Source organism: Electrona antarctica, assembly GCF_951216825.1.
Source record: "Electrona antarctica genome assembly, chromosome: 6".
Lineage (NCBI taxonomy): Eukaryota > Metazoa > Chordata > Actinopteri > Myctophiformes > Myctophidae > Electrona > Electrona antarctica.
Genome location: NC_136811.1, coordinates 9,383,793 through 9,407,075, shown reverse-complemented (window position 1 = coordinate 9,407,075; position 23,283 = coordinate 9,383,793). Strand labels below are relative to the sequence as shown.

General features: G+C 43.5%; 2 protein-coding genes across 4 annotated transcripts; one reads left to right on the top strand and one right to left on the bottom strand.

Moving 5' to 3' along the window:
* Positions 1–70: 70 nt before the first annotated feature.
* LOC306925616 (zymogen granule membrane protein 16-like) lies at positions 71–22,377 on the bottom strand. 3 transcript variants are annotated; one of them, XM_079504563.1, is made up of 6 exons: positions 22,311–22,372; positions 3,376–3,491; positions 2,076–2,169; positions 1,426–1,552; positions 776–914; positions 71–448 (listed from the first exon to the last, which is right to left on the bottom strand). In XM_079504563.1, exons 3-6 carry the CDS (start codon positions 2,146–2,148, stop codon positions 263–265), a joined length of 525 nt encoding a protein of 174 aa, XP_079360689.1. In that variant the 5' UTR covers positions 2,149–2,169; positions 3,376–3,491; positions 22,311–22,372; the 3' UTR covers positions 71–262. The 3 variants fall into 3 exon arrangements, with proteins under 3 accessions (XP_079360689.1, XP_079360690.1, XP_079360688.1); XM_079504564.1 differs by having other exon boundaries at positions 3,376–3,439; XM_079504562.1 differs by lacking the exon at positions 3,376–3,491 and having other exon boundaries at positions 22,311–22,377.
* On the top strand, positions 16,459–18,827 carry LOC306925619 (zymogen granule membrane protein 16-like). The gene is made up of 3 exons (XM_079504567.1): positions 16,459–16,479; positions 17,545–17,683; positions 18,045–18,827. Coding segments are annotated over exons 1-3 (327 nt in total). The 5' UTR covers positions 16,459–16,477; the 3' UTR covers positions 18,231–18,827.
* Positions 22,378–23,283: the final 906 nt, after the last annotated feature.

Sequence of the window (23,283 nt, the reverse complement as noted above, 5' to 3'; positions counted from 1 at the left end):
GTAAATATGGGTTTTTGTAAACACAGTGAATAGAAACAGGAAGATTCACACATCAAATATAGCTCCCATGCATTGAAAATGATTTTAATGAGCAAAAGTGTTAAACATAACATGATGACAAGAGAACATTAGATTAGATATGTTGTTGATTAGATACGCATTTTTAAATGTGAACATACAGCATGAGGAATCTGATGCAAGGAGACTGACAACGAGACGAGAATTGAAATCGAGAGAACGTTTGACTCAGTGATTCAACAAACTAGTGCATCTTGCCGTCGGAGGCGATCGCGCCCCAGTGAGCTCCGATGGAGGTTATTCCACCGCTGGTGTAGCGTCCACTGACCAGCAGCAGCTCAGCGTCAGGGTGAACTGGGTAGAAGTTGTAGGAGTAGCCACTGGGCTGGCCAGCTGTCAAGAAGCGGCCTCTGTTGGTCACGAATACCAACTGCAAAAGAAACGTGAATCAAAGGTTCAGTGACACAGTTTGGTTATTACGTTTTCTATTTCTCTTCGTCCGGGGAGCTATTTTGAAAACATCAATGACTTCACTTTGGAAGAACTACAGAGATTTCACCCTCATAGTGTGACGATAAACTAAAGCCACACAGAGCTACTGTTTGAGTTTATTTGTTATTTTTTTTACAAAGCTATTGGTTAGTGTCATGAAATAGATTGGGAAGGTTTGTCCATAGCAATTGTGTTTGAACTGTACACTACACAATGCGAGTGGCATTGATTGATAGATGTAGTTACTGCTGTATGTAGTTCTGACCTGATAGATGTAGTGACTGGCATGCCATTTCCCAGAAATCTGAATAATGGCCTCGCCATCACGCAGCTCCATCTCTATTGTGGTGCCAGTGGTACCACCGACTACCGCACTCCAGATGCCATCGTACTGAAACTGCACCCTGTGTGTGTGTGTGTGTGTGTGTGTGTGTGTGTGTGTGTGTCAGAGGGAGAGAGAGAGGGAGACAGATTTAGAGGGAGAGAAACTGAAAGAAAACATACAGGTTTGTTGCCATATAATAGATTATCGTTACATAAAGAGGCATAAAACGTGGAAGTTCTGGTTCAGAGAAAACATGAGCTGTATATTTATTTTGTTTTTTATTTATTTTTATCGCAGAACATTGACCCCTTAAGCCCAAACCACACCGGTAGGGACTCCTTGGGACAAAACCGTTTTAAGGTCAACCACACGGGACGTTAAAAACCGTCTCGTCCCGACCCGACCCTTTGGTGTGGTTTGGGCTTTAGACTTGATCATTCATTACACTTGTAATGCTCTGCATGTACGTACGAAGGATTCATTTACGAGACATATTTACTTAGATTAGATTGGATACTAATTAGATATTAGATACTTGGGTACTAGATATTAGATACATCAGATTACACTTGAGAGCCCTACATACACACCCTGTGATTTGGCAGTTATAGGCCTCCCAAATCCTGATGGCGTTGATGTGTCCCTCCCCCGTGGTCTGGTAGGCTGAACCTAAGCCTTTACCCACTGCTAGAGAGTAGCTGTATGTCTCGTTGGTTGCTGGGGAGACAGAGAGTGAGAGAGTGATTGATATTAAAGGATAATTCCAAACTATCCAATTGGATGTTGGTACTTACTACTGGTGAACATGTTCATACCGCAGCTCTGAGTGTAAGCAGCGGGGTACATTGTTCATAACATAACCCCAAATTGCTCCCGATGTGCTGGTTGGTACCTTGCATGGCTTCCGCCGCAATCGGTGTATGAATGTGTGTGTGTGAATGGGTGAATGTAATGCACAATCTATGTAAAGCGCCTTGGATAAAGGCGCTATATAAATGCACCATTTACAAACTACGAATGTTTGAGTGAATATAATAATGGATTTACCACAAAACATCACTGCTCGCACCCGCTCGGGATGACGGGATGACACACACACACACACACACACACACACACACACACACACACACACACACACACACACACACACACACACACACACACACACACACACACACACACACACACACACACACACACACACACACACACACACACACAGCGTCTAGTTACTCACAGGCCCATGCTGAAGAGGGGTCAATGTTCTGCAGCAAAACAATCGCAATCACAAGCAGTGAACCGATGGCCATACTGATGCTGAGTTAATGACACTGGAAAGAGAAGATACAATATAACGTTATTAACAAGTACATTTATACAGTACAGTAACACACAAGGCTGTGGTATATTGTGATCACAGCTGCATATATTGTTGGCTTGCATTATTCTACCAACTACCACCCTATATTGTTGAGGTTTTAATTTTATTAAAAGGTTGCAAGATTTAACGTCAATTTTCTGTGTTGACAGTCATTTAGTATTCACGGTGTATATACAGTATGTGACTCTGAATATTTGGAATGCACATTGAAGAAAACTAAGAATCTAATAATGTATGTAGTGCATGCCATGATGTACCTTAAAATGAGTTTACAGTCAAATCTGTCTGATTTCACTCAAATATGTCTCAACTATTCTAATTAAAGTTTGCATTATACAGTACAATCAGTCAATGTACAAACAGTATGTATCACCATCAACTGAGATGTCTGCAGCACGACCAGCACTTCAGATATGAAACATGAATCCAAATTTAGTAGCCAAGCTGTCTACAATTTCTCATGTTGCCTCAATAAAAATAAAAAGATGGAACTGAGAAGAGGTCTTTTGCAAACAAGCTATTAAGCGCAAGAAGAACAAGTTTGTGTGAGCGGGTTGTATACCTACCTTGCTTCTTATTGTCATGAACAAAAGCTGTGAATATTGCATTTTCGCCCGCTTCGAATGGGATCAGTGTATTGAAACGGGGAAAATCAGGTGCAATCAGGCCTTTCAATAGACTGAGTAGACGTCTACCCGTCTACTCAGGTGCTCAGTAGGTTGATTCCTTCCTATTGTGTAGGTTGATCTGTGCAGTTTAATGCATCGCATGCAGCTACTGGAGCTCAGTAGGTGATCATTCCTTTCAATGCAGCCGTGGTGTCTACCGCGTCGAACATCGAACATGCACTGCTCCCGTGCTTGCGGTTATGTTTAGGTTAGGATTAGAGATAGGGATAGTAATTTCGGAACAAGGAACCTTCTGACTAACGACACGGCACCGCTCCAGTAGCTGCATGCGATGCATTAAACTGCACAGATCAACCTACACAATAGGAAGGAATCAACCTACTGAGCACCTGAGTAGACGGGTAGACGTCTACTCAGTCTATTGAAAGGCCTGATTGCACCTGATTTTCCCCGTTTCAATACACTGATCCCATTCGAAGCGGGTGGCATTTTATTCTATTGCATGCTATTGTTGCCTGTATGCCTACCTGTGTGCAGCCAGTCTGTGAGAAGTCAAAGTCAGTCCTCCTGTGACCTCGGTCTGTTCTGTATCTGATCCAGACATCAACATGTCTTTATATGCTCTCTTATGTGCTGACATTTCCTGGTAGGTGTCAGAAGACATGGGGTCTTTCCCATAAGTAAGAAACACACTGTTTTTTTAACAGGCAAGCTGCTTTTAAATGTCATCCGCGTGGGAATTTGCATTCGCAAGCTCCTTCCCTGTACGTTGCTCCACTTTGCTCCATCCATTTGAGCGGGCAAATGGATGGAGAGTGAGAGTACAGTACAGTACAGTACAGTACAGTACAGTACAGTACAGTACAGTACAGTACAGTACAGTACAGTACAGTACAGTACAGTACAGTGACCCCCACACGGTAACTGTCATTTCTCAACCGTTTCGGACGCAGGGCAGCACGCCGGAACCGGCCTGGCCCCCTGGGCGCGTTCCTGGGGGTCTGGATGTTCCGGGGACCCCCCAGGGACCCCCAAATGGTAACTCTGTAATTTCTTTACCGTTTCAGACTGCGGGCGGCTCGCCGGAATCAGGCCGGCACCCTGCGTTCCTGTGGGTCTGGAACTTCCGGGGACCCCCACACAGAGTTGCACCACTCACTTCACACGGGTGTGATTCTCTGCCTCCCTCTTTCCCTCTCGGCCTCCCTCTTTTCCTTCTCGGCCTCCTTCTTTTCCTTCTCGGCCTCCCTCTTTTCCTTCTCGGCCTCCCTCTTTCCCTCTCGGCCTCCCTCTTTCCCTCTCGGCCTCCCTCTTTCCCTCTCGGCCTCCCTCTTTTCCCTCTCGGCCTCCCTCTTTTCCCTCTCGGCCTCCCTCTTTCCCTCTCTGCCTCCCTCTTTCCCTCTCTGCCTCCCTCTGCCTCCCTCTTTTCCCTCTCTGCCTCCCTCTTTTCCCTCTCTGCCTCCCTCTTTTCCCTCTCTGCCTCCCTCTTTCCCTCTCGGCCTCCCTCTTTTCCCTCTCGGCCTCCCTCTTTTCCCTCTCGGCCTCCCTCTTTTCCCTCTCTGCCTCCCTCTGCCTCCCTCTTTTCCCTCTCTGCCTCCCTCTTTTCCCTCTCTGCCTCCCTCTTTTCCCTCTCTGCCTCCCTCTTTCCCTCTCGGCCTCCCTCTTTTCCCTCTCTGCCTCCCTCTGCCTCCCTCTTTTCCCTCTCTGCCTCCCTCTTTTCCCTCTCTGCCTCCCTCTTTTCCCTCTCGGCCTCCCTCTTTTCCCTCTCTGCCTCCCTCTTTTCCCTCCCGGCCTCCCTCTTTTCCCTCCCGGCCTCCCTCTTTTCCCTCCCGGCCTCCCTCTTTCCCTCTCGGCCTCCCTCTTTTCCCTCTCTGCCTCCCTCTTTTCCCTCTCGGCCTCCCTCTTTTCCCTCTCGGCCTCCCTCTTTTCCCTCTCTGCCTCCCTCTTTTCCCTCTCTGCCTCCCTCTTTTCCCTCTCGGCCTCCCTCTTTTCCCTCTCGGCCTCCCTCTTTTCCCTCTCGGCCTCCCTCTTTTCCCTCTCGGCCTCCCTCTTTTCCCTCTCGACCTCCGTCTTTTCCCTCTCGACCTCCGTCTTTTCCCTCTCGACCTCCGTCTTTTCCTTCCGGCCTCCCTCATTTCCTTCCGGCCTCCCTCATTTCCTTCCGGCCTCCCTCTTTTCCTTCTCGGCCTCCCTCTTTTCCTTCTCGGCCTCCCTCTTTTCCTTCTCGGCCTCCCTCTTTTCCTTCTCGGCCTCCCTCTTTTCCATTAAATTGAGCTCCTTAATGAGCCTGCTTGTTCCCCGGATCCAGAGCCAACACATCCCGGAAATCTTCTTTCGGCCTCTGCGGGCCGGCGATAAGGAAACTCTTGCTGCTCCTGTGGAGAATAATGCTTTTCTATAGTTACGGCCTTTGGTTGTGTCCAGAGTCAGTTATGTGCTTGTTTTGGTACTCATGCTAATTATGATTTATTCTTTGTGTTTTTCGTCAGTTTGACATAGGCTTTTGGGCCATTCATATAGGCATAAATAAAGCCTCCAGTATCCAGAAACAAACTGCCTCGTTCCATTGTTCTTCATGATCAAAGGGTGTGACAGTCAGACTTCAGAGACATGGTGTTGTCCTGGTACGTCTTCATCTTCATGTAGGCATTGGCTCGGTTGGCTGTTGGTTGATGCATGGTCAGCGATCATGCCTCTGGTGTAGCAATCGATGGCCGCCTGGTAATTCCTATTTTTAAATGGCCGTTCGATCCCTTCCTATTATGTTCGCGGGCTTCCTGGCGTCTCTGCTCATATAAACGTAGACGCCCTTTCCGGCTCTGGAGCATTTGTTCTCAAGGGAGGGCAAAACTTTCCCGAGATTCCTTGCGAAGCACCGCGGAAGCATGAGCGTGCGTCGCAGAGCGCATGTTCGGGTCTGTAAGTCCCGGAAAAGATGCGCTGTGATTGGCCAGTAATCACTTGGGTGGCAGCGTGACGTAACGTGCCTTCCACACTTCCGCCGTACTTCCTCTCCCAGTGTAAATTCTTCCGCCCACATCGCTCCAACGAACTGCAGCGGCCAATGAGGCATCTATTTTTTTTAATATCTATGGCTGCGTTCGAATTCATTCCCTATGCCCCATATAGTGCACTACTTTGGGGTTCCGCCATTTTGTTATTGTGTCCGAATATGTAGTGAGCATTTTTGCACCCTAATGCAGTGGACTGAAGTATCCCACAATGCACCGGGAATTGTAGGGACCATCCGATGGTCACTACAAAAACACAGCGAAGCTGTACACTGCTGGTACAACAACAAATGGCATCCACTCTACCACAAAGAGACATAGCAGTGTTTGATGGTGATCCATTACAGTGTACTTCATTTATCCGGACCTTTGAACATTGTGTCGAAGCAAAGGCAAGCAGTTACCAAGACTGTTTATATTACTTGGAGCAGTACACCAGGGGGCAGCCTAGAGAGCTGGTGCGGAGCTGCCTACACATGCTCCCACAAGAAGGCTATGAAAGAGCAAAGGCACTGTTGAAAGAGCACTTTGGCAATGAATATAGAATAGCCACAGCATGGATAAAGCTTTTGGATGGGCATCATGGGCCCCTATTAAAGCCGAGGACATTAAAGCACTGCAGGAATTTGCATTGTTCTTAAGAGGGTGCTGCGGAGGGGCACGGTGGCACAGTTGGTAGTGCTGTTGCCTCACAGCTAGAAGGTCCTGGGTTCGATTCCCGCTCGGGGCGCTGTGGGTGCTGGCGGCGTGTTTCCTCCTCCGCGTCATCAGTGCCCATACCCGAGGCGGGGTTGGCGAAAGGGCCTTTCTGTGCGGAGTTTGCATGTTCTCCCCGTGTCCCCTAGGGCAGGTACCCTCACAAAAACATACAGTAATCCTGGTCTCTAAACAAACTGCCTCCCCCTGGCCAGCCGGGGCGCCTGATGGAGGGGGAAAGGAACTGGTTGGAATAACGTGTTCCTTCCACGCGCTACGTCCAACCAGGGAAACTCCCCCCGTCACATGTAAAGGAGCAACTTGGACACTCAGGCAGGAAGGAAGCATGAGTTCAAGTCTGTTGCTCTCCCCATGTCCCCCATATATGGGGACTAGGTTGGCGGAGGGTGTGTAGAGAGCCCAGGATCACATTAGATAATTGGCACAGGGGTGAAAAAATAGGTTACAAAATAATAAAAAAAAAAAAAATAAAAAAAAAAAAGAGGGTGCTGCAATGCTATGATGGAGATACAATATATGGAGGAAATGGACATTCCATCAAACATGAGGCAGGTCATGCTGAAGTTCCCATACAAGCTGCGGGAAAGATGGAGGTCTCAGGCTTGTGGGATACAAGACCAACGAGGCTATAGGGCCACATTCCCAGACATGGTGAGCTTTCTAGAGAAAGAAGTAAGAATCTTGTCTCATCCTCTTTTTGGTGACATTTCCGATGCCAGACCAAACACTTCACAGTCTGCAATCAGAAGCAGCCCGGCCCCTACCCAGGGGTAATATCAGAGAAAGCAGTTTTGCAACAGTCGCAGCAACCACACTGCAACTCCTGAGCCCATAACATCACAGGAGTCAGGTTTTTGTCGGTCAAAGTAAAATTTTGACAATTTTATACAAAGCAAAATGTACCTAGGTCTAAAATGTAATATCATACACGTTGATGATTTGCCAATGGATAGAACCATGTGAATCATTTAGCAAATAAATTGTCTGAAGTATTATTATAGTCATTGTTTTCTAAAATGGAGGCTGGGGGTAAAATGAACCGATGTCCGGGGGTCAACCTTGGATCAACTTACCCCTTACCTGGGGCAAATTGAGCCACATTACCACTTTTTTTTAAAAAGGTCATATTTTCATGGCCCTTTGTCATAGATGCTTACTCATCATTTCAATTAATAGAAGACATCCTGAACAACTTGGACAACTTGAGCAAAAAGTGGTTCATCTTATCCCGTTCTCCCCTATGTCAATTTGAAGCTATGATTCCCTGCTTTCATATGACATGATACAAACAAAAATGAAAAAAATCCAATGGCAGTCCCTCGATCAAATCTAGTCACAAATGATCTGTGCATTTATTTGCAATTGTTTTATTATTGTTTTATTGTTTTATTTACAATTAATTTGCAATTCAATGCAATAGTATTACTAATCTGATTCATTGTATCACCCAGGCCCAGCACATGACGTTAGGAGAGGAATCGGTTGCTTGCTGTAGAATATATTTGCGAGATTCTTTATCACAAACGTAGGCTAAATACATGCATGTGAGACACATTAATTGTGTCCGAACATATGTTTTATTAATATTCATTAATTCCTGCCATGAAAAAATATATGTTATCTAACATTATTTCATTGAATTGCGATAAATACATTAAAACTTCATTGTGTAGGCCTATAGTAATTTATTGGACTGCTGTTTCTGTTAACACCAAACGTCCGTATTGTGAGCAGAGCTTGTGGAGCCCTACTTTTGATAATTATTTAACAAAAGTACCCGATCTACAAGCTCACAACACGGACGTCGCGTTGCTTATAGATCGACTATTTTTTCCCGTAGCCCGGCCTATCCCCCCCCCCCCCCCCACCCCCCCCAGGATTAGCGGGGGTTCATGTGGTTAATCATATGCTGCTGATATTTTCATATTGTCAAGGTGGTGCACTGTTTTCATATTGCTGGATAATGGAAATAATATAAATGTATTGATAATAATCATAGGCCTATATATGTTGTTTTAAAAGAATAACCTTTTTATCATAGACATATACACTGACACCACGCTAGACAGGAACGCCCAAAAACGTCACATCCGGTTTTAGCCTGGGGTAAGAATTTTCTATGGCTGCCAATGCAACTTGGTCCAATCCTTAATCACATACGGACAAACATCTATGCCGATGCTATCTAACTTGCGGAGGTAGCGTGCCTTGTCCACGGGCAACAGATCTTTCAATGTATGGCATTGCAAATACGTTTGATAACCGCTACTCTGCTCAATATTGCAAATTGCATTGCAGTGAACGAGCGCAAATCACAACTTCCCCCGGGGGTGGGCGGAGTCACCGTTTGAGGCGCTGATTACGCGCCGTGGTGTCAAACCTATTTTTTCTTTATTCATCCATGAATTAAAAAATAATTTTACAAACTGTCCTTGTCAGGGAGGTGACAGCCTGCAGCCACTTATTTGATACAGTCTGTTCCTAGCGAAAATTCAGCAGCAGCGTTTTGACTGGTTTCTTGTAGTCAGTTGATTCTTCATATCCAAAGTGAAACGGCCGGGATGATTTTTTATTTTTCAAACAGTTCTTTATTAGGCGATCTGAAAAAACCCTATGGGGATTACAATGCAAATAAAAAGTACATGAACCCGCAGACCTATAGCGCCCTCTACCGATATTGACGTCAGAGTCGGTGCTCACCATACAGGGAGTATTGTCCGAAATAGTCCACTGAGTCTGGATCCCTGTATGGGGAGTAGGGAACAACCCTAGCAATTCGAACGCAGCCTATGGGCTCCATTTTCGTCACTGCTAAACGCCTTATCCCTAAACTTCTTTGCTTTTTTTTTTTTTTTTTTTTTACTATTTTGCAAAACATTTTTGAATAGTTAAAATGGCCAGTCTACAAGCTCACAAGGTGTCAATGTAGATTGGCTAGTTGAACTATTCAAAAATGTTTTTCAAAATAGTAAAACAAGGCAAAGAAGTTTAGGCATAAGGGGTTTAGCGGTGACGAAAATGGAGCCTATAGGGCTCCATTTTCGTCACCGCTAAACACACACACACACACACACACACACACACACACACACACACACACACACACACACACACACACACACACACACACACACACACACTTCATTAATTAATTTTATAAATCAGAAGCTATTTGTCCAGTGTGCTGACCTCACCTTTGTTCTGTTGTTCTAACCTCGGCCTGTCACCATGGCTTTAACGGAGTGTATGTGCGTACTTTATTGTCCTTTTCTGAGGGGAGAATATTGACACGGCTTTGAATCAATTAGTGCAATAGTGCATGATGTGTGAGTTATTAAGGGAAGGTGGGGGCCGCATGTGGCCCCCGGGCCGCCAGTTGTCCATGTATGGCCTATGCCTATAGGACAAGACAACATCAAGATTTATATTGGGTGGAGGGCCCTTGAGTGATCAGGATTTTAAACTCTACCTGTGGCTGCCAAAAGATAGCATGGGATGGATGGGCCTCCCCAATTTGAAGATGTATTTTTATGCAGCCCAGTTAAGATAGTATGTTGGTGTAATCCTGATTATAGGCTATAGCAAAGTGGAAAGAGATGGAAAGAGAATTTGGTAATCACCCAATTCTGAACATTATAGGAGATAAAGAATACAACTTTATGTGGATCCGATTACAATGTTTACGCTAATATGAAATAAAAATAAATTTTAAAAGGAATAGCGGTCCGAATGATATCTACAATGTATAGGCTACCTAAAAATGATGCATAAGTATCAAATAAGTACTAACTGTAGTGTAGGCTATGTAAAATAGAAATAGGAATTACAGCTCAACTTAGACATTTCAGAAAAATACTGGACGAAACGAAGATGTGGAAAATGCATGAATCATCCACTAATTTGCACAAGGAAATGGTGTAAGGTATGCCACCAACCAGGATGGAACAATGAGAGCATTGTTTGTTACGCACGCGGAATATACATCGCAAAACTCTGCTGGAAATTACAGGAAATGCAAAAGGGAAGAAAAGGTTTACAAAATGAACAATGCGTAAGAACTCAAACAGTGAGGTCATCTGAAACAGATGGTAGCTTGTAAGAATTAATTTTAGTTTGTTTTTGTCCTGTTGCTTTGTTTTTGTTTTGGACCCCAATACCCATAACTATGCTAGTCTTTCCAGACCGATGCAATTCATGGTAAATGGTGCATATGGCACCTTTATCCAAGGCACTACATTTAGTGCATTACATTCACCCATTCACGCACACATTCATACACCGATGGCGGCAGAAACCATGCAAGGCACATCGGGAGCAATTAGGAGTTCAGTGTCTTGCTCAAGGACACTTCGACACTAACTCTGGGGGAGCCCAGGGATCGAACTGGGAACCTTGCGGTTGCCATCCGGCCACTCTACCCCTGAGCCACCCACATGGATCCAATTACCAATTACAATGTTTACACTAGCTAGTGTTTAAAATAATTCAAATCTCAAAAGGAATAGAGGTCCGAATGATATCTGCAATGTAGGCTATACCTAAAACTGATGATGAGTAACAATAAACAACTGACTATAGGCTATGTAAAAGAGAAATGGAATTACAGCTCAACAAAGACATTTCAGAAGCATACTGGATGAAACGAAGATGTGGAAAATGCATGAATCATCCACTAATTTGCAGATATGGAGCGAGCTATCTTGGAAAAATGAAGCACCAAAGCTAGAGTAAACGATTACACAAACAGCTACCATGTTGGAGAGAGTGTGGAGAGTTTTAATGTGGATCATTCACATCTGTTTTGTAAATGAAGAAAATAAAAGAGGTCTTTTGGAAAATGAAACACAAGACAATTCAAAAGATACAGATGTTCCAATGGTAGGCCTACTGACTGTATATGTGTAATTTATTGGAAGACCATGTTACAAAGGGAGGACAGGTATTTGGTAAACATTGTACTGGCAGCAGAAAACCATCACAAGGAAATGGTATGCCACCAACCAGGGTGGAACAATGAGAAAGGTATTGGTACAGGAAGAGTCGGTTGACTCATTTAAGAGAGGACTTAAGACTTTCCTTTTCAACAAAGCGTTTTTATATCTTGCCCTTTTGTTTTCATTTGTTGTGTTCCCTTTTCTTAGATGTTTTAATGGTGTGATGCTTCTTATGTTTGTTTGTTTTGTTTTTGTTTTTTTGGGGGGGGTGGGGGGGGGGTTGCTCACTGTAAACTCCTCCAAACTGAATGAATGTATATGGATTTTTTATTTACAGTCTGTCAATCCAGGTGGCTTGAATGAAGATCTCTCCCTCCAGTGCTACCTATATAGAGGGTATGCGCGTGACATCATCATCAAACCAGGAAGTTATGCAGGAACACCTACAGAGTGGAGAAAAAAAAAACTTTCTGGCCTTGACAGCCCATACATCCACACAGAAAAGTCATATCTGGTTGCATTAAACAACATTAAACAATGTTAAACTCACTTTGCCTGTTGCTTTGCCACTCGATGTGCCATTCACTTTAAGCATGCGCATACTCTCTAGGGAAAAGTTATTTTCAAAAAGTGATTGTATGAAGGGCCTTTCAAATGGGAAGCGAGGAATGCAGGCGTTGTTGCCTGGATCAACACAGGTCTCCTCCAGGTCTGCTCAAGAGGGGCGCAACAACGAACGCAAGCCAGGTCTGGTGAGTCGCGGGCGTGTGCACGTAACGAGCAACAAATTCACGGGACCGCGCTCACGTAAATACGCTTGCGTTGTCGCACCGCAATTTCTCAGCGCAAAAACGCAGGTCTCATTGAAAATGAACTATAAGCGCGTTAAATAGCTTCACGTTTGAAAGGCCCTTAAGACTGTCAACATGTTGTGTATGCAGTATTCATGTTTCCTATATAACTGTGTGAATTTGTATATCTATTCTGTAATGTCCACGCCCCACCATCAGGTGATGTCACCAATTAGTGATTCTCAGCACCTGAGCTGTATTGTTTTGGAGCTCTTTAAGAGCAAGTTCTTTGTCTTTGAAAATCCTATAGCACTGACGTAGGTCTTGGGACCGAAACGTTTGCTACTTTTAATTGCACTTTGAGCACAGAGCACTTTATGAGCATGTTAAAATAAAATAAAAATGTTTTCTTTTTGTATACAGTGAGCGAGTCTTTTTCTGTTAAGTTGACGACAGAGTACAGCATCTTGCAATGGGTCAGGTCCACAAGATTCACTACAGTGCTACACCACCAAGATACCCATGTACCGGTCTAAATACTTCCTTAATGTCAACAAAGTCCACACTCACAACACCAGAGGAAGTTCAACAAACCACGTGCAACCCAGATTCGGCTCAAACAAGGGATTAAATTAATTTCGGTCCTATGCCACTAAAATGTGGACGCCCTACCAACAGCCATTAAGACATGTGAATCCCTCGACTCTTTCAAAACCGCTCTCAAAGAGCACCTACGGACGACTGCAATTTGAAACTGGCTCCCGTAAAAAAGGCTGAGTTCCCCCGCACCCCTTTGTATTTTCCCCCCTTTTTTTTTTACTTTCTTTATACGATGATTTCCTTTTTTTCATATTAGTGTATATTTGTACGTCTTCAAATGTTCTGATGAATTGAAAATGGTGGACCCTGTTGTAAACAAGTCTTAGTGATTTATCATGGTTTCGGCCACAAAGTAGCAGTTTTTGTATCGACTTGTTTTGGCTTTCGTTTGAAATGTACACATTCTACATAGTGTAGTGTGTCAGTATCATGTCAGTATCACGATCAGTATCATGGTCAGTATCATGTCAGTATCATGTCAGTATCATATCAGTATTATGTCAATATCATGGTCAGTAATATGGTCAGTAACCAGTATCATCAGTATTATGGTCAGTATCATGTTAGTATAATGACAGTTACTAGATTACTGTGTAGTTAAGCTGTTATCATAGAACACTTTCCTTACTACACATCAAGTTCCCCCGTGGAATGTGATACTGTAGGTATGCATCACAGCTGTAATGAATTGCCATCTTGACAGTTGAAAGCAGCTTGGCTGTTAAAAACCAGTCCTCTGTATCTTCCTTCCATCTCAATTGTCTGTTAAGAAATAGTCTGCTTCTTCCTTATGGGAAAGAACCCATGCCAGGAAATGTCGCATAAGAGAGCATATATAAAGACAAGTGATGTCTGATAGGATCAGATACAGAACAGACCGAGGTCACAGGAGGACTGACTTTGACTTCTCACAGACTGGCTGCACACAGGTAGGCATACAGGGAACAATAGCATGCAATAGAATAAAATGCAATATTCACAGGTGTTTGTTCACATGACAATAAGAAGCAAGGTATACAACCCGCTCACACAGACGTATGTATATGTGTTCTTCTTGCGCTTAATAGCTTGTTTGCAAAAGAACATTAGAAATTGAAGACAGCTTGGCTACTAAATTTGCATTCATGAAACTTCATATCTGAATTCTTCTGAAGTGCTGGTCGTGCTGCAGACATCTTAGTTGATAGTGATACATACTGTTTGTACATTGACTGACTGTACTGTATAATGCAAACTTTAGAAGCATTTAGAATTGGAATAGTTGAGACACATTTGAGTGGAATTGGACAGATTTGACTGTAAACTGATTTTAAGGTACATGCACTATTTAGGAACAATTAGATTCTTAGTTTTCTTCAATGTGCATTCCAAATATTCAGAGTCCGTGAATACTAAATGAGGTTCAATCTTGTCAATTGTGTGCAACCTTTTAATATACTGTAATGTGTAATACACAAGAGGGTGGTAGTTGGTAGAATACTGCAGGTGTTTAAGGCAACAATACGCAGCTGTGATATAATCACAATATACCACAGCCTTGTGTGTTACTGTACTGTCTGTATATAGTGAAAATGTACTTGTTAATAACGTTATAATAATTGTATGTTCTCTTTCCAGTGTCATTAACTCAGCATCAGTATGGCCATCGGTTCACTGCTTGTGATTGTGATTGTTTTGCTGTCTTCAGCATGGGCCAGACGTGAGTAGTAACGAGACACTCTGTGTGTGTGTGTGTGTGTGTGTGTGTGTGTGAGAGAGAGAGAGAGAGACAGAATGCAATTCATTCAATCCTAAATAAAAAACGTTTTAAAGATATTTTTGGGGCTTTTTCTGCCTTTTATTGATACGTTGAAAGTAGACTGACAGGAAATGGGGAGAGAGAGTGTGTGTGTGTGTGTGTGTGTGTGAGAGAGAGAGAGAGAGAGACAATGCAATTCATTCAATCCTAAATAAAAAACGTTTTAAAGATATTTTTGGGGCTTTTTCTGCCTTTTATTGATACGTTGAAAGTAGACTGACAGGAAATGGGGAGAGAGATTGGGGGAATACACGCGGCAAAGGCCGTCGGGATCGGGAGTCGAACCCGTGACACGCCGTCAGGCTGGTGCCCAGCCAATCCTAAATAATTTTGACTGAATAGTCCACTATTAATATACATATACATATACATACATGTGCACTTACTGTCAATACAGAAATTTTAAAAAGAAAAGAAAAAAGATTGTAAAACAATACAGAAATGTATGTTTGTAAATGTAATGTACACATGGCATAACTTTAGTGACTAATGGATGTTAAAGGAGAATTCCACACTAGGTTATTCTTACCTTAATTTGATGTTATTATATCCCAGAACGAGTGATACGGGTGAAAAGTTTCATAACTCCATCCCGAGTGCACCGCCGTTCCAGGCGCGAGCGGTGGGGCTTTGTGGCAAATCGCTTATTTTTATCGCTCAAAAATGTAAAACCTTTCGTAGATATCGATCGTTCATAATAACTCAAATCTCTCCACAGTGTTTGAGTTCCAAAGGGGACTATATAAGCCCTCCATGGGTTTCTTTTCTCACCTGCACATATTTCTCTTTTATTGATGTTACCTTTTTTGTACTGTTTTTATTGTGCGACTAAACTAAACTAGACTTTGGATGAAATCACGGGTGAAATATCTACTCAAACACTGTGGCGTTTTTGTTTTTTTAATAAGCAATGTATCGCAAAACCCCGCTGCTTACACTCAGAGCTGCGGTATGAACATGTTCAACAGTACCAACATCCAATTAGGGTAATAAAAAGCCTTGTTTGGAATTATCCTTTAAAATCAATCTCTCTCTCACTCCCCAGCAACCAACGAGACATACAGCTACTCTCTAGCAGTGGGTAGAGGCTTAGGTTCAGGCTACCAGACCACAGGGGAGGGACACATCACCGCCATCAGGATCTGGGAGCACAATAACGCCTACATCGCAGGGTGTGTATATAGGCTGCCGTTAAGAAACATACTGTACATACTTTTCCCTGACCTGTATTGAGACAATGTAGGCACTGAGCAGACAGAACAGTCCTCCAGCTTGGCAAGGGAGTTCCATTAAAGGATTTGACCGTTATCATACGATCTTATAGACGCCTTATCAGACGACGTCACACTGATAAGAAACGGCATGCGCGTGCATAAAGGCAGCAGAAGAACACCACCTCTCATAAGATGCAATGGAAAAGTTCTAACTGCACTCACGTGTAAAAAATGCCCCATCAAACTTTCAGATGCTGTTTTTCTCCCAGTGTGGAGGAAGAATGATTAGGATTTTTATTGTGATCTCTCGCCCTTGAAATATATAATCCTTGGTTTCTGTTGTGTTTGAACAATAATAGCAATTCAAAACAGTTGTCCTCAAAACCACACCTCCGGTCCCTGTCATAAAAACGGGAGGTGCGCTCATGAACACGGCAGCAGAGCCTATTTGTGCACGGCTGCACGCGCACCTGCAGTCCATCAAGTATAATTTATGCTTCGTCGTCCCGCGATGGTGTCGCGCACGCAGACCTCTACGCTCACAACAGTCGCATCTGCGATGCGATGTGAGCTTTTATATCAGCTGTTCTCTGTGCGCAATACTGTTGGGCTTTGAAGTATAAATATCTCCTAGGGTGCATCTCACTAGCCAACTCACAAGAGGAGGTTGAATGGACTGAAACCAGCGGTCCCCAAAACAGGTTTGGAGATCTGTTGGGAATTGATTACATGAAACAGTCACCCGTGCGCCCAGTCCCAATGTTTGTAAACAAATAATTGGTCTATGGGCCCAGTATGTCCGTTTATCATGCATCTTATGGGCCCAGTATGGCCATACTGGCCAAGGTTTCCCCCTGGTGGTCATTTCCAACTATTGTCGGTGCATGGAAACTATGGGCTACTAATCTATTCTCTGCCTATCGGAACGTAACTCGGACGGCGCCGAGCGCGCCTCCGTCAGGACATCAGTGATTATCAAGCGAAATAATCACGGAGAACTACCGACTGAGCCGTTGGGTCGGCAGAGTATGCCCATACTAGCTCGAAAAATTCGTACTGATCCTAACTGATAACTGCGGTCTTGTCCATTGATACCAGTCGAAACGGGTGGTTCCATTAGGTTTTGTGGTATGTTGATCAGGAACAAAGATAACACAAAGGCATTACATGGGCAGGAAGATGAGTAACTCTCACAGAAGTTGTGAAACTTGTAGCCTATACAGCAAGAGCAAACCAAGACTAGTGTAAATGTAATAAATCACAATACAATAAAATCTGTATTATGCCAATCTCAAGAGTAATCTAATTAATCTAATACGCAAGTATCTAATCTAATGTAAGTAAATATGTGTTAATCCTTCCCACATCACATTTTATTAATTTAGTTGACACATCGTACATGCAGAGCATTAAGTGTAATGAATGTAGAAGGGTCTTGCGCAAAAAATTGTCACAATATTGTCATGTTTTCTCTGAACCTGAACTGCACTTCCATGTTTTATGCCTCTTAATTTAATGAAAGCTGACAGAATCTAACATTTAACAACAAACCTGCATGTTTTCTTTCAATCTCTCTCCCTCTCTCGCACGCACGCACGCACGCACGCACGCACGCACGCACGCACGCACAGGTTGCAGTTTCAGTACGATGGCATCTGGAGTGCGGTAGTCGGCGGTGTCGTTGGCACCACAATAGAGATGGAGCTGCGTGATGGCGAGGCCATTATTCAGATTTCTGGGAAATGGCATGCCAGTAACTACATCTATCAGGTCAGAACTACAGCAGTACCTTCATCTATCAATTCCACTCACTTTGTGCTTTGCTATGAATCTATTTTATGACACTATAACTATTTACTATATACTTTGTAAAAAAAACTAAAAACTTTAAACACTATTTCTGTGTGGCTTTAGTTTATCGTCACACTATTTCCTGTGAGGGTGAAATCGCTGTAGTTCTTCCAAAGTGAAGTCGTTGATGTTTTCAAAATAGCTTCCCCAATACTACAGTAGATACATCTGCATAGAATACGCAACATATTCTGTTGAGGTTTTTATGCCTGGTAGATTTTTTTAAATTAAAAGCATAACCAAATTGTCACTGAACCTTTGATTCTCGTTTCTTTTGCAGATACAATTTGTGACCAACAGAGGCCGCTTCTTGATAGCTGGCCAGCCCACTGGCTACTCCTTCAACTTCTACCCAGTTCACCCTGACGCTGAGCTGCTGCTGGTCAGTGGACGCTACTACAGCAACGGGATCTCCTCCATCGGAGCTCACTGGGGCATGCGCGCCTCCGACTCCAAGATGCACTAGATCAGGGGTGGGCAACTTTTAAGATGCAGAGGGCCACTATAGTTCCACACTCACATTGCATATAATGTCAATCAAAAATATATATATTTTAATTGAAATTCTGAATTATAATACTTTTTTGCTATTTTTTTTTAACCTGAAACGTATCATTTTTATTTATTCAAATGCTTTTAGTTATACTCATGTTAACTTTATGAACTTAAATGCAAATACATTGGACATAAAAAGACAATAGAACTTTAATACTAATCATTAGGTTACTAAAGACTGAAGTAATTAAAGCAGGTCATGTTTGCATGTTTGGAATCGTAACAGCTGAAATGAATCATATATCAGTATTCCGACATTAACCTGCATCAAGTGAAGGTGGGGGCCAGCCGCCACATGTGTATGTATGCACTAGATGATGAATAACTGAATCAAACTATCCACATCAAGTCGGTCTTGATTAAATAACCACCCATCGTCGTTCTCTCGTTTTCAATTATCGTCTTGTTTTCGGTGTCCTTGTATTAAATTCCTCATGTGCATCTAGATCTAATCTAATGTTCTGTTCTCGTTATGTTATGTTTAACACTTTTGCTCATTAAAAATCATTTTAAAAGGGAGCTATTTGACGGGTGAATCTTCCCGTTTCCATTCACTGTGTTTACAAAAAAAACATATTTAACCCCAAGCTTCTCTGTAGTGAGTGAACAGTGCAGTCAAAGTGGGGTTTGGGGACCCCCAGGGGTCCTTGAGGTGGGTCATTGGCTATTTAAAAAATAAATACTGTAACCAATGTGGAAGTAATGCAAAACGCCACAGTGCTCATGAATGACCCAGCAGCCGGCGCTGATTGGCCTCCTCCAGCTGCACAGTGATTGGAGTCAATTAAGCAATATTACATGATTACCGTCATTAATGGCACGCCTGCGTTGCTGCAGGAACGAGCCAATAGGCCAGTTCCGTAGGCAGCGCAGAAGTGCTATATTTTTCGGCTAACGTTCCCCTCAGAATATGGATGCTGGGGATAAAGTGATTAATATTCCCAGGGATAATTAATCTCATTCACAGAGACAACAGCTGAATATGTTGCTTACTGCCCTTTAATATGTATTGATTAATAACTCGCATCATGATTCAAAGCCGTGTCAATATTCTCCCCTCAGAAAAGTACAATAAAGTACGCACATACACTCACTTAAAGCCATGGTGACAGGCCGAGGTTAGAACAATAGAACAAATTAAGGTGAGGTCAGCACACTGGACAAATAGCTTCTGATTTATAAAATTAAAGTGTTTCTTCATATAATGGCAGGCAATTCATTATTCAAGTGATTGTGTGTGTGTGTGTGTTGTGGAGAGCACGTGTAAGCAAAGTAGGGAAGGCGTGTGCTGGGCCTGGTCTGTTTTTTAGAGATAATTGACTGAAACACACCACAGAGATTTTTGTAGGCTACCCCAGGCGGGGTAGCCAGTAAAAAAAAGAAAAGTGTAAAATAAAATAAAACAAGTTTGAACATGAAGCAAGCAATCGCCGCTCTGCTGAAGACAATCTTAACTGAACTTTGCAAACGAGCCGAGCGGAGATTGCACTTCTTCAGCCAGTTATAATTTTCACCGTAGTTTTTCCTTTTGGAGAGGAAAGTTTCAACCTAAACCTTGTTGGAGGCGCTGGCGGCAGTGCCAAACATCAGAGCCTAAAATGGCGGAGTTAGGGGAGCAGAGACATGGGGCTCCATTTTCGTCACCGCTAAACCCCTTATGCCTAAACTTCTTTGCCTTGTTTTACTATTTTGAAAAACATTTTTGAATAGTTCAACTAGCCAATCTACATTGACACCTTGTAGACTGGCCATTTTAACTATTCAAAAATGTTTTGCAAAATAGTAAAAAAAAAAGGCAAAGAAGTTTAGGGATAAGGCGTTTAGCAGTGACGGAAATGGAGCCCATAGGCTGTGTTCGAATTGCTAGGGTTGTTCCCTACTCCCCATACGGGGATCCAGACTCAGTGGACTCTAATAGTGATGATTTCGGACAATACTCCCTGTATGGTGAGCACCGACTCTGACTTCAATATCGGTAGAGGGCGCTATAGGTCCGCGGGTTCATGTACTTTTTATTTGCATTGTAATCCCCATAGGGTTTTTTCAGATCGCCTCATAAAGAAAATAAACAAATTTCTTTCGCTGGTTCAACTTCTGCCTCTTCGAGTTGGAGCGCAGAAGCAGCGCACGTGCGCAAACGCGTGCATGTGCGCTCAAGAGCGAGCTTGCGCAATGCATTATAGGGCAGATTTGCTTCGCTGTGTTTTTGTAGTGATCGGATGGTCCCTACAATTCCCGGTGCATTGTGGGATACTTCAGTCCACTACATTAGGGTGCAAAAATGCTCACTACATATTCGGACACTATAACAAAATGGCGGAACCCCAAAGTAGTGCACTATATGGGGCATAGAGAATGAATTCGAACGCAGCCATAGATATTAAAAAAAAAATAGATGCCTCATTGGCCGCTGCAGTTCGTTGGAGCGATGTGTGTTGAAGGAGGGGCGGAAGAATTTACACTGGGAGAGGAAGTACGCCGGAAGTGTGGAAGGAACGTTACGTCACGCTGCCACTCAAGTGATTACTGGCCAATCACAGCGCATCTTTTCCGGGACTTACAGACCCGAACATGCACTCTGCGACGCACGCTCATGCTTCCGCGGTGCTTCGCAAGGAATCTCGGGAAAGTTTTGCCCTCCCTTGAGCACATATGCTCCAGAGCCGGAAAGGGCGTCTACGTTTATATGTCTATGAGCAGAGACGCCAGGAGGAGCAGAGACGCTAGAAAGCCCACGATCATAATAGGAAGGGATCGAACGGCCATTTCAAAAATAAGAATTACCAGGCGGCCATCGATTGCTACACCAGAGGCATGATCGCTGACCATGCATCAACCAACAGCCAACCGAGCCAATGCCTACATGAAGATGAAGACGTACCAGGAGTTGGATTGCTATAACACCATGTCTCTGAAGTCTGACTCTAGACACAACCGAAGACCGTAGCTATAGAAATGCATTATTCTCCACAGGAGCAGCAAGAGTTTCCTTATCGCCAGCCCGCAGAGGCCAAAAGAAGATTTCCGGGATGTGTTTGCTCTGGATCCGGGGAACAAGCAGGCTCATTAAGGAGCTCAATTTAATGGAAAAGAGGGAGGCCGAGAAGGAAAAGAGGGAGGCCGAGAAGGAAATGAGGGAGGCCGAGAGGGAAAAGAGGGAGGCTGAGAAGGAAAAGAGGGAGGCAGAGAGGGAAAAGAGGGAGGCCGAGAGGGAAAAGAGGGAGGCAGAGAAGGAAAAGAAATCACACCTGTGTGAAGTGAGTGGTGTAACTCCGTGTGGGGGTCCCCGGAAGTTCCAGACCCACAAAAACGCACCCAGGGGGCCAGGCCGGTTCCGGCGTGCTGCCCTGCGTCCGAATTACGGTTGCGAAATGACAGAGTTACCGTGTGGGGGTCCCTCTACTGTAGCCTATACTGTACTCTCACTGTACTGTACTGGCACACCCGAAATCATCATATACAGTAAATATGTGCGTGTGTGTCAAGTTATTCGGGATTCTTTCAGAAACCTCTTTGCCCAAACTTGAAAAACGGCTTAGCCGACAGGGGGAACTGTGGTCAACTCAATAAGACAACTTCTTTCCTCATTTGTTTTTTTTTTTACTTTGAAATAAGTTGTGGTACAGGTAAGTACAGTAGGTATAGGTTGAAAACCTTAAACAGAGAAAAAGACAAAAACAAAATACAAGCTGTCATATATGTAATCAAAACAACTGAAATTCACTCATTTAACTTATATAACTGTAGGTTAAAAATGTAACCTACAGCACTGAATCACTAGTCACTTCAGTAATCCAAATAAACGTCGTATTAACTCATATTATATATATATATTCAATTCAAGATCATCAATTCGACTAAGCAAGCCTATATGCAACTTAAATCAAACATAATTATAGCAGTTTAAATGTGGCCTAGCACAAAAACATAAGTAACTTGCATCAAACTTTAAGCAATAAAATAAACTGCAATGCAGAAACACTTATCGCACCAGTGGCATTCCCCTTGATGGCTTGACAGGTTTCAGTCTTCCCAGCTCCAATGTTTGGTTAGGCCTCATTCACACGTACCAAACACCAATCAAGCAATGTTTGGTCGTTTTTTTGGGCCACCACAATGCTTTTCCAATGGGAGTCACATGGTTTGATCAAACATTTGTGTTTGATGGCTGATGGCTGATTGCTCCCCCCTCATCAAACAAAAATGTTTGGTCAAACCATGTGACTCCCATTGAAAATGAATTGGAGCAGCAATCAAAAAGCAATCAGGCATCACACACGGACCGAACATTTGTTGTGTAGGTGTGAACTAGGCCTTAGGCTGCGTACACACCTAAAGAACAAATGTTTGGTCCGTGTGCGATGCCTGATTGCTATTTGATTGCTGCTCCAATTCATTTTCAATGGGAGTCACGTCGTTTGATCGGACAAACCTGTCCGATGTGGGGGCGGAGGGCACAACAAACACATCGGACACCTTGTAGTCAAAACAGCCAACGAACAGGGTGGGACTTCAGATCGGACAGAAGGGTGTTTTTTAACCGCCAACTAATAGGAGAGAACTTCCGTTCTTGACAGCACTGGGTGGGGTTTAGGCTGTAGTCTTCTGAGTTACGTGACACAGACTATTATATCGCTTGTTTGTATGTCTTCTTTTGGCTAGGGCCGTGCGTAACTTGGAGAGTCCAAGTTGCGCACGGCTGTCTCCAGTCAGTGAGTGAGTCCAGTCTGGTACTAAGTTCTATTCTATATACAGAAATACAGGACGATAGCCAAAATAGCCGTCGGGCCTCGGCAGTTGTGAGGCTGCATTAATAATTAGTTCTAAAAGCATGTCTTTTTTACGGGGATCACTATTGATTTTAATAGTAGACGCATATATGTCTATGAGTAGCCTAGAGTAGAAATGTAATGGCAGCGTACGAGGTTCACATGCGCAAATATAACAGATGTACAAGTTATCGA